Source organism: Cnephaeus nilssonii (assembly GCF_951640355.1).
Source record: "Cnephaeus nilssonii genome assembly, chromosome: 14".
NCBI lineage: Eukaryota > Metazoa > Chordata > Mammalia > Chiroptera > Vespertilionidae > Cnephaeus > Cnephaeus nilssonii.
Genome location: NC_137085.1, coordinates 24,829,712 through 24,848,597, shown reverse-complemented (window position 1 = coordinate 24,848,597; position 18,886 = coordinate 24,829,712). Strand labels below are relative to the sequence as shown.

Below are 18,886 nucleotides of genomic sequence, written 5' to 3'. Positions count from 1 at the left end.
TATAGTGTTTTCACTATATGGCCTTTGTTTTGGTGTGTTTATTTACTAGATTCTTTGATATGTCAGTGAAATGAATAGAAAAAAGCAGATTTTTGCCCAAAATTCCCCTTTGCTTTTACAAATGCTGCTGGAAATGATCAAAAGGCAAAAGTCTCACCCAACATTTGGAGTTCGCTTTTTTGGTCATTTGGCTTCTAGGCTTAATATTAGCAACATGGTGGCTTCAGCGAGCTTTTTTGAAAAAAGCTTTTCTCCTCTATCCACGCAGTCTTATTTGAGTCCCTTAGTCAGTCCGTAAGCATGTTTGGAACAGTCCCCAGTGCTCTGCAAGGGCTCATATTGCAGAACCGTCACGTATGGGCATTTGTAGTTATAAATACTTGACCAGTCTCCAGGGGTGCGGCTTCCAACCCTTTAAACAGCCCCGTTGCCTGTTATCAAGCTGTTTGCTCCAAGTGCCAGAATTGGTGGTGGGAGGCCCTCCGGAGCTGAGAAATAAGTAAAATGGAACATAATGGGTCTGCTTCAAATGCTGAGAAGATCCACCAGAACCGCCTGTCGGGCATGGCCGAAGATGAAGACCAAGACGCGGCCCTCACCATCGTGACGGTGCTGGACAAAGTGGCCACCATCGTGGACAGAGTGCAGGCGAGCCAGAAGAGAATCGAAGAGCGGCACCGGGTGATGGGAAACTCCATCAAGTCCGTCCAGATCGACCTGCTGAAGCTTTCGCAGTCACACAGCAACACAGGCTATGTCATTAACAAGTTGTTTGAGAAAACCCGGAAGGTCAGCGCTCACATTAAGGACGTGAAGGCCCGGGTGGAGAAGCAGCAAGTCCACGTGACGAAAGTGGAAACGAAGCAAGAGGAGATAATGAAGAAAAACAAATTCCGGGTGGTGATATTCCAGGTAAGCTTGCGCTTGGGTTTACCTTGCTTACTACTGCAACCCCTCGCCTGCTTTCACTGCCAACAAGTCCCAGCAGAACATTGCCTCGGAGCTATTGTATATATGCATGTAGTAGAATTCTCTATCAGCATATGTCTCAGGATCAAACCACTTTTAAGTGAACGAACGTACTATCAGATCAGTATTTTGAGCCTCTCAACCATTTCGTGTAATATGAACTGTGGGCTGTAGCTGAGGCTATTTCTTGCCTTTGAAACTTAATATTGGGAAAGCTCTTTCAGCACACAGGCCATCTTAGCGTGATGCCCTCACATAGGCTTTAGAACATTCGAACTGGAAGAGCCCTAAGAGGCCTCTGGTATAAAACATTCTATATCAGAAAGAAGCTGAGGACCAGTAGCCCCACAATGTGGTTTGTTTTGTTTTTCTTATTATGGAGATCCAGGAAGACCCTAAGCAGTACAATGTAAGCTTTGCAGAATATAATCTATTGGAATTTTTACACACGAGTTACAATAATAAGAAACTGTATTTTGCAATGAACCAGGCAATTGTTCTTATTTTTGTTATTGTTACTGTAGGTATACAAATGTCGGAGTCACAGAAGTGATTCCTTATATTTAATTACAAAGTCTTTTTACTTAGCTGATACAATAGTTTTTGTGTGGCATCGCATATTGAGCTACGTTCCTATATTGTAGTAGAGTTGAACTCATATTTTTTAACTAGGACCATAATCGTGGCAAATGCATACTATCTATAATATAGTTTAAAACTCTTACAAATCAAAAAGAAAAAGTTGAACTTTCCTCTCATGGTAGAAAAATGGGAAAATCATTATCAGACAGTTTACAAAAGACAAAATAAAGGAGCAGGATTCTTCTTTCACCTACTTTTTTGCAGTTACCAAAACAACATATTTAGAGTTTAAGGGTAGAAAAAAACAAGCACCTCACTCTTCTGCTGGTAGGGTAATTAATTGGCACAACATTCCTGTAGGGTAGTTTTGCTAGTACATATTAAGAATTTTAAAAATTCATAAATCTTTTGGCCCAAAAAATTATTGTCAAAGATTTTGTTCTAAGTATAAAATCAGTAATATATTCAACGGTGCATGTATACATTATTATCATTACTGCGTTTTTAAAATGGATGCCCATATGCTTAGGGGGAAAAAAAACCCTAGAAGAATGAAAACAGAATGAAATAGGAGGGCAGTTGGATTATGTAGGCAGATAATTGTAAGATACTAGGGATGTGGGCCATAACCTCCCACAGCATTCTGTACACATTAGTCAATTCTCCATAGCCCTCTCTTGACTGATAAAGTTACACAGCGGTATTTTGAATCTGTTGGTTATTTAGGAAGAAGAATAGGGAGGAGAGGAGAAGTGTTGCTTATTTCAAAGTTAGATAGTTTGGACTATATCATTTCCCTTTCCTTCCAGATCCCTGGAAGTTCTCCAGACTTAAAAACCTGACAAAAATTAGTCACCTTAGCTTCAGAGCCCAGTTCCAATGGTAGTGTATGTAATGGGGATCTAGATTTGGTATTGGAGAATGTGGTATCTGTTCTTCAATTCACTCTCCAAGGGCATTAGCAGTAACGGGTACACATCACCCTCCGCTTGCTTGGGTCGCACGCCAGCAAACATTCTTAGTGTCCAGCATTTGTCCTGAGAACCTTTGTGCCAATAATGGAGCAGGTGCCAGTCAAGCTATACAGAGGCTAGAGCACAGAAGTTTCTGAAAAGTTCTAATGGACTCCTGTTTGTCTATTGACATAATTCTTTTTTTTTTTTTAAGTTAGGATGTTTCTGTATTTATTCACCATTTATTCCCTGTAACCTATTTCCCCCCCTCTTTTTGAGCCCCTATGGTTACTTGAATGAATAGAAGATAGTATGAAAAAAATCACTGAGAGGCACTAGTTAGGTCAGATACCTTCCCTTGTAAGATAGAGTGCTGTGAAGATTCGTGAAATTAAGTTTTCGGAGTAAGCAGCAGTTAGTTAATAAGCAGTCACCTATAATGGTAGAGAAAAGACAAAGGCAAATAACAGTGGATATAGAACTCAATTTGGTGATTCATTAGATGTTAGAACACGATACAATATTCACATGATTATTTTTAAAGTTCTTGTCATTCATTCTCATAGTTCATATGTGTAAGTAAGAATGCTCCTTCTACTAAATTATATTGAGAATGCTCCTTCTACTAAAATTAACTTGAAGCTAATTGAGCTATAGGATATGTGCATTTCCATTCGGGTCCTTCCTCTTAAAGTTTTCCCTCAATATATCTTTTGGTGGCAACCCTTATTGGTATTTTATCTCCCACAGTTGTGTGTGGCTGAGCTTTCACCCAATCCTGGACATTGGCATTACAAAAAATTATCTATTTCTCATACAATTATCATTTTTTTGAACATACTTTCATTTTGATGACCTTTTGATCATACAAAACAGGAGTCTTAGCATATCTTCTAACAATTTTGCTTACTAAGCACAGGCCTGTGGTCACCGAGTGAGATCTTTGCCATTCCCTAATGGTAAATCCCAGACTTCTATATATTCCAAATTCCCCTAGCTATATTACTATAATATTCAAGTCTGACCCAAAGTACTCATTTTGTTATAAAATACATCTTTTTTTTTAAAACTTGGACTTTTACATAAAAAGTATGTAATAATCATATTTGGAAATCAATTATAATTCAACCCCATAATCTTCAATTATTATTACACTGTGTTCACTACTGACTCATGTATCTCTGACTCATGGGTTTTACAACAAATGGATTCATATAACAAGTACTGTCCCTGACTCTATCTCTGTTTTCTGTTAAGTCTGCTTTTGTATAATTTGTTGTGTAATTGAAGAAGGATATGTGAGTTCTGAGCCCTATCTGATTTCTGAGTTATATTTGATTTCTGAGTTATATCTGATTTCACAGCAGGATTGAGATGGATTTTTCCCCTACCAAGCAGTAATTATTTTTTGGCTCTTTCTTTATCTAATTATACCTTCTCAGGCCATATCCACCCACTTGGTGTTGCTGAAGCTACTCCCTGCAACAGGTGTCAGGAAAAGAGGAATAATCTCGCTGCTTCTGATTCATCAGAGAGCTATGAGACGCCCACCCTGCCCTTTTTCTTTTAAAAGCTCCTAGACTCTCTAGTCCTATAGTCAAAAAGATTTTAATTTTAAATACGTATCCAAAGAAATAAGGTTCCAGGGATTCTTCTTCACCATCAGTCTGGTAGATTTTGGAATATATGTCAATGTGTTTCTTACATTTTATTCATTTTCTTTTGAACAGGTTTACTCTGGATATCAAGTAGGAGCACAGTCTTCATTAGGGAATTTTAACTCGGGGGTTCAGTTAAAAGTCTCGTGATCTTCAAAGTTTTCCCTGTTTAGTTTTAGAAATAATCCCTCAATAGTTGGGTTCCTTTATCAGCTGTGTTTCTGGGCTGGTAAGGTCACCAGTGTCTGTGTTCCCAAATCTAATTCTCATTCTCCTTGGACACATTTCGTAGTTAGCCCCTCCCTCTTTCTCTTCTTGAAACTTCTTTTCCCTTAGCTTCTGGGAGGTAGGGGTAGGGCTGCTGCTCTCTCTTGGATTTCTTCCTGCTTCACTGGCTGATCTTTCTCCTTTTGGTTTTCTCATCTCTTCTTACCTACAGATCCGAAATCCATTTATCTATAACACCAAAACCTATATTATTTAATAACTTATTTGGCAGCAAGACCTTACTTGACCCAACTCGGTCGATGACAAAATCTGACCTGAGATAGCATGAGGCTGTTTATAGTCTTTAGCCCACCTTAGAGTGAATATTCATATTTTTTTCCACAAAAATGCTTCTTCCCAAGATCTCACTGGGAATGTTATATTATTTTTTCCCAAATCTGAAATATTCTGAATTCTGAAACACACCTTGGCCCCAAGGAGTTTGAATAATAGAATGTAGACTCATTCACTCAATGTCTTCGTGATTGCTTTAATCTAATCTCATGATTTCTAATTTAATCCTTATGTTAGTGACTCCAAAATGTTTATCTCTAGTCCAGACCTCCCTTTTAAAATCCAAACTTACATACTCAGCTGCCTACTCAACATCTCTGCTTAGATTTCCAGGAGGCATTTCAGAGTCATCACATGTAGATCTCATCCTTCCCTTCCGGTTTCTTCTTCCTGCTGTCTGTGGAGGAAGGAAAAATTTGTCCTTCAATTGCTTAGAATACGTACTTGAAAATTATCATTTGTGGTCACCAAATGATAGTGCTCTTTAACACTCACATCCAAACCTACCAGCAAATCCTGTTGGCTTCTATGTTCAAAGTGGAATCAGACCACTTCTCACCACCACCTCTGCCAACACCCTGATCCACTCTCACCGGACTTATCTCAGTGGTCTCCAACAGTTCTCCCTGCTTCTTATCTTGCCCCCATAGCCTATTTTCAACAGAGTGATCCTTTTACAACATGGGTCAAATCATGGCACTTCTCTCCTCAGAACTCTCAAAGGCTTCCTCTCACACTCAAAATACTGGGTACAGAGCCCTACATGATCTAGCCCTCCTGTTCCCTCTCTTGCCCTCTCTCCTCCTTTTGTTGCCTGCCCCCTGATCACTTTGCTCCAACCTCTTCGTCCACCTTGCTGTTTCTCCTTCCCTCGCGGGTATACCCATTACCTGTAGGTCTAGGCTAGAATGTCACCTTATTAGTGAGGCCTTTCCGAGCATCCTTCCTAGTCACTGAATTCTCCCCCTCCCCCCCCCCCCCCCATTTCCCTGTTTTATTTTTCACCTCTTAGCACTTACCACCATCCAACATACTTTACATTTAACTTGTTTATCTCTCTCTGAAACTATAAGCTCTTCTACTCTGTTTTCCTCACAGGAGGTGGTTCTCAGTTCCTAGAGCATTGACTGTGCATGGTAGGTGCTTAGTTACCATTTGTTGGATGAAGATATGGCCTCTTATTTAACCCAACAGTCATACTGGGCATAAAACATAAGACACATCTTTGTCTTCATGCACTTTTCATTAAGTGAAAGCCTCCAGGAGACATTTATAAATAAGCAGGGTTCCAATCCAATTCAGACTGTGATAAATGCTGTAAATAGAGGTATGCACTTGTCATTTTGATGTAAATTGGAGACAATTAGCCTCTTGGGGAAGTTGGGGACATTTGAACCCATTCTTGAAGAGAGAGATTTTTTACAAAGTTGAACAGAGGTGAAGGGGAGTTTAAGAAAGCAAGACCCACCTATACAATGTTTGCATTACGTGTTGGAGGAACTGGGAGTGGCTGTGTGTTGCTGGACTGGGGGAACGTGGCTTAGCTCAAACTGAAGAGCCTTCTCGTCATACTAAAGAGTTTGAACACTATAATTTGAATATTGATGAGCTCCCAAAAGTTTTAAAGTAGAAAAAGGATGTGATCAGAGCTATGCTTTAGACATATTTCTCAGGAAATGCTTAGGTGATGTTTTGGAGGTAGAAGTATTACACAGATTCAGGCCTCGGGTGACAAGAACCTGAATTAAAACCTTGGTAGAGGCAAGGAAGAAGGAGGAGGGAACAGGTAAGTTACTAAGCAGTATTATTGACGGTACTTGGTGAGCAGTTAGATATGGGATGGGAAGGAGAGAAAATATTTGGGATGATGACTCTGAGGTTTCTAGCTGAGTGGCACCTGGATGGGTATTGGTGCTGAGAGTTCAGGAAGGGAAGTAGCTGTGGAGAGGATGATGAGTTAAGTTTGAGATACTCGTGCTACCAGGTGGAGGGGTCTGTCCATTATTTAAGAATGTGTCTTCATCTTAGGAGAAAGGGAAAGGTGAAAATATTTGTGAATTTGCTTACAATTGGATCTTAAGGCAGAGGCTTGGATAAGGTTGCTCAGGGTGAGCATGGGAGATGAAGAAGGAAAAAGGGCTAAGGAGAGAGTAACCTGGAGAAATACCAACATTTAAGGAGTAGGCAGCCCGGCCAGTGTGGCTCACCAGTTGAGTATTAACCCAGGAACCAATAGGTCACTGGCTTGATTCCCGGTCAGGGTACATACCTGGGATGTGGGCTTGATCCCCGGTAGGGGATGTGCAAGAGGCAGCTGGTCGATGATATTGCTCTCTCATCTCATGGATGTTTCTATCTCTCTATCCCTCTCCTTTCCTCTCTCTCTAAACATCATTAGAAACATTTTTTAAAAGGAGAAGTGGGCAGAGGATAAACAGCCTATGGAAGAGATTTAAAGGCATAGCATAAGGTAAGAACCGGTCTCTAACATGCTTTCTTTTTCCTTCAGGAGGATATTCGGTGTCCAACATCCCTGTCTATTGTTAAAGACAAAAACATAACTGAGAATCAAGAGGAGGACGATGAAGATGTCTTTGATCCCCCAATAGATCTGTCTTCGGATGAAGAATATTACGTTGAAGAAAGCAGATCCACGAGGCTTAGAAAGTCAGGCAAGGAGCGCATTGATAATTTCAAAAAGGCATTTTCCAAAGAAAACATGCAGAAGACGCGGCAGAATTTTGACAAGAAAGTCAACAGAATGCGAACTAGAATAGTGACCCCGGAGAGGAGAGAGAGGCTAAGGCAGTCAGGAGAGAGGTTGAGGCAGTCAGGAGAGAGGCTGAAACAGTCAGGGGAAAGATTTAAGCAATCTATTTCTAATGCAGCTCCCTCGAAGGACACGTTTAAGATGCGTGGCCTTCGGAAAGCTAAAGGAGGAACGGTGGCCGAAGGTCCAGGAGAGGTCAAGGAGATGGGCGTGGACATCATTGCCGGGAGCCAGTCTCTGGGCCCCATCAGTGAGCTCTACGGCAATGAGCTCAGTGAAACAGACCACGAGGAGGCCAGGGTGGTGCCTCCTCCCAGCGAAGGGGGGGAAATCCCGACTCCTGAGCCGTTAAGAGTTACTTTTAAGCCCCAGGTGAGAGTAGAGGATGACGAATCTCTTTTGGTAGATTTAAAGCAGTCTTCATAGAGAGGAATTAAGTATATTTTCAGTGTGGAGGCATCTGTCCTTAATCATGCAGTTCCAGTTTAAGCAGTATAGTCACTTAACCTTTATAGGCCATTTAGGAAACAATTAATGGTATGATTTTTATTTCTTATGTTTAAACTCTTAAAGGTAATACAAATATTATATATACTTCCTAGTAACTTCCTTGGGGCTTCTTTCCCCCCCCCCCCCCCCCCGGACTTATAAGATTCTAGCAGCATCCTCTCATGTCATTCTCATGGCAGCTGTGGATTCTTAAGCTCCTTTCTCTTGCACACCAGGAAAATATTATCCTAGAGAGGGCCAGTTAGGTGTTTAGTAGTTTAAGACAAGTGAAGGGCAGATTTGTGGCCATGATTTGCAAGTGAACTCTCCATTTTGGTCTAGATTTAAGGGGGTGGCCAACCTCCAAGGGGATTATGTCATCCACATGTTCAAATCAATAGATTGGCTAGTAAATTAGTAATCACACGTCTTTTTGATGCTTCTGCACGAAAAGTGGAAGTTCTGGATTGAGCATTTGGTTCTGGGTCACAGCTGTTCTTACAGTGAGCGCTTGGCATGTCGCCTGCTCATAAGCTTATCAGTAAATTGGAGGGGGTAGGCCTGTCCTGCCCATCTCAGAGCACTGTTGTGAAGATCCAAGGAAACACTGTGCATTCTGGGGGAACAAGAAACACATCCAGAGGAAACGAACCCTACTGATTTCTCAAACAAAGAATCAGACTAGTTACACCTGAAAAAGTCCTGCCAGCCACGTGGTGAGGACGTAGGTTGGACAGACACTAAAGTTGGTCTTCAAGTCTTTTCACAGAATCAGGAATGAAAATAAATGCTTATGTGACATCTTTTTTTTTTTTTTTTAATCAAAGACTAAAATGAAACCTTGGGGTTGAGTTGGATCTTAAGAGTTTTCTTGAAAAGTCTTTTTCTAATTTTCTTTTTATTTAGATCTGTGGTGGACTATGGCAACATTCGTTTGAGGAGTGTGCAGCGTAAGACTGTGGCTGTGTACAAAGTCAGCCCTGGTAGGGTGGGGTTTGGAATCAACCTCAGATATTTCTGCTTTACAGAGTGAAGCCCTCAGGGTGTGTCTGTCCAAAACAGTATTCATCGGGGTTCATTTTAGCTGCTCTGGGAGGAAGCCAGATTCCACTCTTAGCTTTAGACCTAGCCAATCCAGAAGTAGACATTATTACTAAAGAAAGATAGACAGGGTCATACTGGTTCTGCACTTCTGGTAATATTTAAATATCTGATTTTATGATAAGAATGATATGATGGAATTGTTGAACTTGAAGAGTTTGGATAACAATCAGCTTTCAGGTCAGTTTTGGATGCTCGTGTAGTAATTGTAATCAATATACACACATCATAAACAAACACAGGATAAACCAACTTTAAGACATTTGACTCAGTTACCCCAGATATTTGGGTTTGGGAGTTTGATTCAGCATCATTTCTTCTTCAATCTGCATGAACACATAAAATCATACATTGTTCATCTTTTTATATTGAAAACTAAAGTCTATACAATGTTGAACAGTACAATGGATAATTTAAAAAATGTTATTTAAAGAGAGCTTGGATGCCTAATCACATATTTCCTTAAAACCATAATAAATTTGAATTTTAAAAAAGACATTTTACTAAGTTTGATGTCAGTGTCCTATTTGTAAATATTGTTACTAGTAATGAATGCAAACAGCACGGTGTGAATTTGATATAACAACCTTTCTTATAATAGATATGTTTCTAGCTTAAGAAGAATGTAAACATAAGCTTTTTTCTTTCTTTCTAGCCCTATGCAGACTAAATCTCTTTTGGGCTAAAACACTTTTCAGCAAATATACCTTTTTGAGGAGTCTTTGTAACATCTGTGTGCTTACTGACCCACTGTATAAACAGACTTGACATGTTATGGAACATTTCCCATATAGACATATTTGAATTTTGATGCCGAAGGAGTTATAACATGGTCAGCTCTTCATCACGGTAGACGTTGTGCAAACTCAGAAACACTCAAACAATTTCGTGTCCTTAGAGATCATTGTGATCTGGTCCTGCGTTCTTGAACTAGGATTTTACCCTCCATGTCACTCTGTCTCTTGAATTGCTCCACATATTTAGGATATTCCTCATTTCTGCATTCATGATATTTACTTCTTTTCTTTCCCCTGTTGATGTAAAGAATGGCTATTTATAATGGGCTGCAAAATCACACATTCCCACTTAATGCAAGGAATAGGCTGGTCAGCGTTCTTTACTATAAAAGACAACACAACAGATTTTCTGCTCACTTTACTCTTCTCTGTTTTTGAGATTATACATGTCAGCTTTTAAACAATTTATTCAAATAAAACCACTAGCAGGATTTACCCCCTTTCTTTGTGTGTGAGGCAGGACAATGCAACATCCATGGGTCCCGAGGGCATGGAGCCCCTTTCAAGCTAAGCTCTTCCACAGAATGGACGGCTGGAGTAGGGAAGTGCCACCCTCTCCCCTGCACGGGATGGTCCAGGGCTTTCCTGGAGACTCTGTGGTGGCTGGTTCTGGCTTATAGGTGAGAGAAACAGGCCAAATGTGAATTAGTAATAAGAGGCGCGTGAAACTTCAGCTTGCCGAGATTGTATTTGTAGTGTGTGCAAACTCCCCTGAACAAGTTTTCATCAACATATAAACTAAAACAGTACTTTCATTTGGGCTTTATTCTTTGCCTTGCCTGCACATTTAAGGGATTGCTTTAGAACAAAGTTCATTCTGATTCTATCAGCTGAAAAGCATGGGGCATATCACATAAAATATTCCACAGAATCACAGTTAACTGCAATTCCATTACATGAAATTACGGCGCTTCCCCCCACTCCTTTTCTCCTGAGACATGTTTTCTATAGCTTCTTTTATTGAAATCTGATTTTTAAAATTACAGATTATGATCCCCAAATAAGTTGCATGGCATATTTGAGTCAGGACTAGGGGGCATGGTTGTGGTCTCATCTTCAATTCCATGTGAATTTGGTTTGAGGTGGATGAAGACGGAAGAAGCCTCTGCTGAATTTGGTGTGTCTCCTGTGACTGCTTCTGAGTTATGTGATGTCTGAGGATTTGTAGCTGCTCTTGTCGGGTCAGACTCCCTTGGTGGTTTGTAAGCGGATAGGAGCTTTAGGATAACCACCTCTTCTCTGTGCATCTCAGGACATCCAAAGATTCCCAGAGGATAGAATGGAGAAGCAGACTATTCCCAGGTTTGAATGTATTTTGGGCACCTTTCTAAAATCAGCTGTGCTTGTCCAGGGCCCTCGCCAGACTGTCCTGCCACTTGATGCCTTTGCTCATTCTGGGAGATGACTTTCAAGTTCAATGATGATGTCAATTTTCTTGTTTTAGTTTTCCTTGGTCACCTCCCCACCCCCTAGGGGGAGGCATGACTAAATTATTCCATGTATTCAATACATATGGCACCTTTACATGCCCGCTTCTATGTGTGGCACTGAAGATGCAAAGAAGAATAGGACACCCTTCCTTCCTCTCTCGCAACCCTTATCTCCGGCTCCATGTTTTGACAGACAGTGAAGCAAAAATTCAACAATGCGACTAGTGCTGTGTGTAAGGTAATGGGACTGTAGAGAGGAAGGTGTTGATGTAGAATGTTGATCCTATATCTGTCATAGCACTTGTCTAGCTTGTGTCACTGTCCTCTAGACTGTGCTTCTCAAGGGCAGGAACTGGATTGTACTCATTTGGGCCACCAGCACTTGGAGAGCCATCTTTAGGCATCGTGAATGCAGAGATGAAGGACATGGTCTCTGCATTTGAGCTTTTCCACCGGTGGAGGAGATGGCCACGTCACCCAGCATCATTGTGCTGTGATAAGAACCTCAGATTTCAGAAAGGATGACAGAGCACGGAGGAAGAAGCATTTAACAAGCTGGGAGGGGCTGTCTGATAGCTTGAGGAAATGATGCTTCAGTTGGCATTCGAAGACCAATCCGAAATCAGCTAAATGATGTGGAATTCAGGCCAAGTTACAGCTGGAGAGGTTCTGTGACGGTGTTTTGGGTTTTACATCAAAGGCCATACAACACCACTGAGGGGTTTTAAACCGAGTGCCATGATCGATGTTTTTGAAAAGTTGCTCTATTAACTCACCAGAGGCAGGGAGACCAGTTACTTGGGCCCTTGCATTTCCAGGTAAGAAAGTCGTACCCGACCTAGAGCATTGACACGGGCAGAGCTATGAACAGGGTAAACTTGGATGTGGGTTGTGATGGGAAGCAAATGAGAGCCAGGTTTCTGACTTGGGCAGGTGGCTATGCCATTCGCTGAGATAGGGATGCTAAGATAACACTCCTGAGCCTCTGACGGCCTTGGTTGCTGGTCCCTGGGCCTCGCCTGAGAAACAAAGGGGAGCTGTGACCCTACTCTGGAAGCTCCCACGCTGGAGCCCCCCTTCTCTAGCCACTGTGGCTCTCCCCTCTGCTTGAAGAAAAGCCCGATTTTAACTGACAAGCTCCTCAGCCTCTCCACCAGCGCTCCAAAGTCCTTGAGAAGCAGAATTGCCTTTCAGGTCCAAGCCATTGTGAGAGCTTCCCTCTCATCTCTGGCTTAGCTCAAGGCCAAGTTTCTGCTTGCTCATTGTGTGCACCAGAGAAAAGCTACTTCTGATTCTTAGAATGGAATTTTTCTCTTAATATCCTTTGTTTGGCACCTGAGGATTCCAGTCAACACAATGCTTGATATTGCAGCTGACACTACAGAGAAAGCTGCTCTCACCTGGTACACTGGCCAAGGCCAAGGCCATGCTCATGTAGCTTCTATCAGCCGCCATGGTTGCAATAGGAGTCTCTGTCTCCTTGTGGGTACTTTGGGGACTGTCGCATTAGTCTGAGTCACGTCATCACAAATGTATTAGGGGTTTAAGGTGGGTTTTGATGCAACCCATTCCTCTTAGAGGTTCTGGCTGATGGAAGAGTTCATATAAGGATTGCCAACAAAGTGGGACCAAAGTGTCATCTATTACTGGCTGGTACATGTCCAACAAATCCCTCAAACGTAGAACATCTGGTAAATTCTTTTGCAGACTTAAGACAAGAGATAGACTCTCCTCTCTCCCTACCGCATGCTCTGGTGGGCAGTGTGGAGAGCAAGGTTTGTGGAGCAGAAGAGTCCATTTTCTCAACTAGCAGGGAAGCCACAGGCCTGCTGCACATACTCCTCCAGGGGGAACTGTGAGAATGAAGGCCTCCCTTCTGAGTAACCCGGTTCAGAAGGGCAGGTAGCAAGGAGATGAGTTAGAGAGGCCAGGGCTCTGGGCCAGAAAACCCACCACACCAGAATGTAGAGTCCATTTTGAAGCCATAGCCTGTTTCATGTTGTTGAGGCCCAATGTGCAGTTAAATGTAGCCCAATGAAGGTGGCTGCCACTGCTGAGGCCTGTTGTGGGCACATTGACCTGAGGGTGCTGAAACTTTAGGCAGCTTAACTTTTTTGCTATTTGTTTGTTTTATTAATCCTCACCTGAGGATATTTTTTCCATTGATATTTTAGAGCGAAAGGAAGAGGGTAGGGGGAGAAGAGAGGGAGAGGGAGAGGGAGAGGGAGAGGGAGAGGGGGAGAGAGAGAGAGAGAGAGAGAGAGAGAGAGAGAGAGAGAGAGAGAGAGAACAATGTGAGAGAGAGAGAGAGAACAATGTGAGAGAGACATCGATTGGTTGCCTCCTGCACACCCCCTGACCGAGCTGACTGGGCTAGAGATAGAATCCGCAACCAAGGTATGTGCCTTTACCTGGGAACTGAACCCAAGACCCCTTGGGTGCCAGGGCCAATGCTCTAACTTAGCAACCCTGGCCAGGGCTTAGGCAGTTTGACTTTGAAGGAAGGTGTGGATAAAGATCTCCCCTGAAAGAAGGAGTGAGTCAAGAAGTTAGCTAAAGTCTAAATGAAGCTATTCTTCTGAACAATTGTTGGGCTCACATTTCAAGAATTTTCTCCTCACCATTCTGTGACTCATTTACCTTTGAAAGGATAAGGATTCTCTATCCTCAGATACTGTCTGATTTCCAAACCTTCCTGGTATAATTCACTTGAAGATCAGAGAAACATCACATATTGTTCTAAGCTTAAGCTTAGCACTATAGCAGACACCACAGTTTGGATGGTTTGGTTCAGTTTCTTGCTTTTGTGTTCACTGAGCTATTCCTCCTGCTGAAGCTTGCCCCTGGCATCAATCGCGATATCCTGGTAATCTCCTGGGCCAATCATAACATTGCTATTAGTCTCATTAGGCCTTTTAAATTTGCATAAGCTTTAAATTCTCAACAAACTGTCTAGGTAGGTAGATATATTGTTTTAGAATAAAATAAAACCCATTGAAATGATTTGTCACTCTTATTGTGCCACATTTATTTAGAACATTCCCATAAGGAGGAGAAATAAATGAACAGAATTACACATGGGATGCGTTTGGCTCTAGTTCAAGCAATGGAGAAGATTTCAGAGGGAAAAGTACATATTGTCAGCTGTAAGGAAATAGGACTAAATTGTCCTCAACAGGAGAAAAAATAGTCACATAAACAATAGGTTGTAGATCCATGAGGAAAGTTCACCAAAAAGTTCTCTATTTGAAACTCATACATCTTCCTCACATAAAAAAACCATCACCAGCATTATAGGCAAACCTGTATTGGAGAGTAAAATCACTGAAAATGTAGTAGTCATTCTCCCATATTCTTAAAAAGTTACCTCCTTCCTTGCCCTAGCCAGTTTGGCTCAGTGGAAAGAGCATCAGCCTGTGGACTGAAGGGTCCCAGGTTCGATTCTGGTCAAGGGCACATGCCTAGGTTGCAGGCTCGATTCCCACACTGGAGGCATCCAATCAATGATACTCTCATCATTGATGTTTCTATCTCTCCTTCTTCCTCTCTGAAATATATATATATATATATATATATATATATATATATATATATATAGAGAGAGAGAGAGAGAGAGAGAGAGAGAGAGAGTTACCTCCTTCAATGTCAGTCTTAAACATTTATTGTTTTCCTCTCCAGAATGACAGCATCTGGAAGGGAGCAGGGCTGGAAAGAGGCTAACTAATTGGTTAGGGTCCAAAGGAGCTGTAACTTACTCTTATAGTTTGATGGAAATCAGATGATATGCATAAGGTGGATTGCTTTCCTTTACTTTCAAAATTTTGTGCAGAAAGGATGATGATTATTACATTTTTTTCCTCAGGGGCATGGAAATGGGGAGAATGAACATGGAATTTGTGAAACTTAATCATGAGTCTTCTGGGCCCCAAACCAACTCTCTCAGCTGAATTGCAGATCAAAGCCAGGAACATCTTGAATAGAGCCTGTGGAGGAGTCCGGTGGTCTCTGTGGTCACTGAGAAGAAAGCAAAAGAACATGGGTTTCAGATGTAGGGGAAGGGAGTTGCCTTATCCACAAAGAAAGACTTTTTCTCTGCAGAAGTACCTCCTTCCAGAGAGGGTTTAAGAATTGAACAGTCTGTTTGGGAGCAGGGTAATCAATCAGGTGCCTAGAGACCAATGCCTGCATCATGCTTTTGTTCCATAGTTTTCATAATGAGCAGCCAGGGGTGTCATGTTCATACAACTCTTTTTGTAAAACCTTTCATAACGTGCGTGCATTCCGAGAGTCTGAGTTGAGTGCAAGAGACTTAACTGAACTGTGTTTCTCAATGAGATAATGTCTCTTGCACCTCCTGTAATTTAATGTCTTCTTTATATTAGGTATTGAATAAGTATGAAATGTAAACAAATGAATGATGGAACTATATGACATCTTCTCTGAAGATCTTTGAATTTAGGCCATTTATTTACTTGGTATTTATTGAGCTCCTTCTATAAGCCTGGTAGCGTCAAACTCTGAGCATAAAGCAGTTAACAAGACAAAGTCTCTGCTCTCAGAGAGCTAACACCGCAAAGAGAGACTTACAATAAGTAAGCATATCAGGTGGTGATAAGTGTTACGAAGAAAAATAAGTCAGGGTTCGGGGGTAGGGCATAATGGGTGGGGTGGTGCAGGCTGGGTGCGGTTTTAGAAAGAGTGTCCAGAAAGATCTGTCTGATAGGGAGCCACAATGTCCTGAAGTGAATGAGTCAACAAAATTTGGGGAAAAATTTCAGTGTGGTCAGGGGTCAGTGGCTGACGTGGGTGAAGGTGGAAGAGTGGGAAGAGGGGGGTGTTATAGGCTGTGGCAAAGACTTTGGTTTTTACTCTGAAGGAGGACATATTGGAGCTTGTTGAGCAAGTGACATGATCTAATCTATTGACCTAATTATTTATACTCGTTGAAAAATCAAACCGTGTTCACACAAAAAGCTGACTACAATTCCTGCCTTAGTTCCCACTGCAAAGGAAATCACTCCAACTCCAAATGTTTGCTCCTTAATGGCTTACTCCTTCTTGTGCCAGGAAAACCCATTGCGGCTCAAGGCTGACATCTAGTGGATATTTATTTCATAATTGTTTATAAACCTGCAGTTTGGAACATACCAGCTCTTAGGAATAGAGGGCGAACTTTAACATCACGAAACAGGATGATAGGACAATAATAATGTTATTCAAATAGTACAGCGGATTTGCCTCCTTGTTTTTCTTTGGCTTGTAGTCAGTTAAGTTCGCATGTTTTTAGGATATATCCATTAGACCTGGCGAGTTTAGCTGCCAGAAGATTGGGGCATCAGCTGGTAAGGGGAGAATATGTCAGGACCCAGTGGGATCAACCAGTAGCAAGTTCTCTGACTTAAGGGGGTGGCCCTCAAAAGGTAGCCTGTGGTTTGTTGTGTGGTGTCTAAGGGGTGCGTGGTGGGAGGAAGTTTGAGGCCGTGTGGACATACTCAAACTCAGGTGAGATTGGGTGCTTCCCAAACCTGGGTAGCGTATTTCAATGTAGCAATCAAAAGCTTTAGCTTTATAATTGGACCCCTTGTTCTGCCATTTACTGACCGTGAGAACTTGGGCAATTGCACGTTAGTTTCTAAATAGTACCTCTTTGTGAAAGTGTTTTATTAAGTCAGATAATTTATGCAAAGGACTCGCACTAGCATTTAGAAACAGTCAGTGCCAGCTAGGTACTATTTAGAGAAACCCAAGTCGCAGTAACTGTTTGAGGTAGTGATAATAGAATCTGCATTCAAAACATTTTTTTTTTTTTTTTGCGCCGGGCACTTAACATTCGCAGAGTTTAGCTTTTAACCATTTTGTTTGTCTCTAGGATCCATTTAATCTGCATTGAGTGGGGATAGTTGAATATGCTGCTTAATCAATGCATATAATTTATACTACATAGAGATTAAAATTTTTTAGTGGCTCTCACATTACTTTTAGGGAAAAAGACCTAAATATGTAGCTATGCAGGATCTGGCTCCTGACCACCTCTTCATCCTCATCAATGATTACTCTTCCCTCTCAGTGTCTGCATCCCAGACTCGGGGCCCTTCAGGTCCTCTCATCCCTTGTCCTTTCTGTCTCAGGAACTTTGCAGAGGCCACCCCCTTAGCCTGTCCACACCTCTGCCACCCCACCCCACCCCCCAACTAAGCACACACTTGGTTAATACCCACTTCTCTTTCTGGTTCATATAACATATCTACAGGGAAGCTTTCCCTGACTGCACCTTACTCCCTATTGGGCAAACCTCCCTTATTGTATGATCACACAGCTTTCTGTACTTTTAAATTTTCTTCAGAACACAACATAGATTCAAAGTGTATATTTGGATAGTTATTTGTCTGCTTGACCAATTGCAGGTCCCTACCACAGTGCCTTTTAGGTATTTTTTAAATAGTAATTTGAAAAGAGAAGGAGCTTATTTGAAAATTAAAATGTAGACATAGGGGAGACATGTATTGATGGCTCTATTAGGAAGGGTGGAGTGGGGTCTGAGGTGTAATGTCCAGGTTCCCTCTTGCAGAGGAGGCACTGGTACCTCCAGGTGCTGGGAGTTTTGGATGCCTCTCAGCTGGTCCTGCTATCAGATTTGCCCTTTGGCAAGAGATCTACTTCACCCAAGCACATGGTCTCTCCTGAGAACAGCCCACGTGCAGGCCCAGGTTGATTGGAGAGTACGGGTCCCACCCCTTGCCTCAGGGAGGGGCTATTGTGAAGGCCACCCAGCTCCAGATCATCCTAGGATTGGCTGAGGCCACTGTTGGAACTGAATCAGTGGTTCAACTACCGCCCCCTGCCCCCATCCTCCCTCAGCCCTCAGAGAGCACCTGCCCTCCATAAACCATCTGCATGCATATCTCAGCGTCTGTTTCCCAGGGGACCTGCTGCGACTGGGCATGAGAGGAAGAGCGGAGCCTAAGGTACCTCCTTACTTTTTGGTTTCCTTCAGAGGGGAGGAGACCTGAGCAGAAGGGGCTAGAGCTGTAGTGTTAGATGCAGAAGTTGAGGGGGTGGTTTGTTGGGGACTTGCTGAAGGAGACGCATTGAAGGAGGAAGCTCTGCAAATGCTCCACAAGAAAAAGGATCAGCCCCGAGAATTTGCCACATCAGAATTTGCCACTGATCTCCAGATGTGCAGACCTGTTCAAATCTAGACGGCAATCCACTGTGACCCCTGAAGTACAAGCTCCCTGCGTGGTCTCGCAGCGGTCCCCTTTGCTAAGCTTGAAGTCGGAGGCAGGCCTCTTACACCCACCATCTCTGGTCAGAGGACCAACAGGGCTCTCGGTCTCACCCCCTTTCTAGCCCTGCTCTGACTCTTTCATATCTTCTTATGGGCAGGATGATGGTTGATTCAAGAGGTTTTTAGCCAAGTTCTTTGCAAATCCACTAGGGTGGTCTGTTTCACTCCTTTTGATATACAGGATGGGCAAAGAATTGTGTTTCTAAGTCCTTGTGTTACTTTCAGACCCAACAGTGGTCTTGGAGTAATTAAAGTTCCAGTCCAGTGTCGTAATGATATAACAGCTTT

General features: G+C 42.3%; 1 protein-coding gene across 1 annotated transcript; it reads left to right on the top strand.

Moving 5' to 3' along the window:
• Positions 1-174: 174 nt before the first annotated feature.
• CAVIN4 (caveolae associated protein 4) lies at positions 175-7,919 on the top strand (the record flags this gene model as incomplete). Its single annotated transcript, XM_079790640.1, has 2 exons — positions 175-912; positions 7,233-7,919. Exons 1-2 carry the CDS (start codon positions 505-507, stop codon positions 7,917-7,919), a joined length of 1,095 nt encoding a protein of 364 aa, XP_079646766.1. The 5' UTR covers positions 175-504.
• Between the last annotated feature and the right edge of the window lie 10,967 nt (positions 7,920-18,886).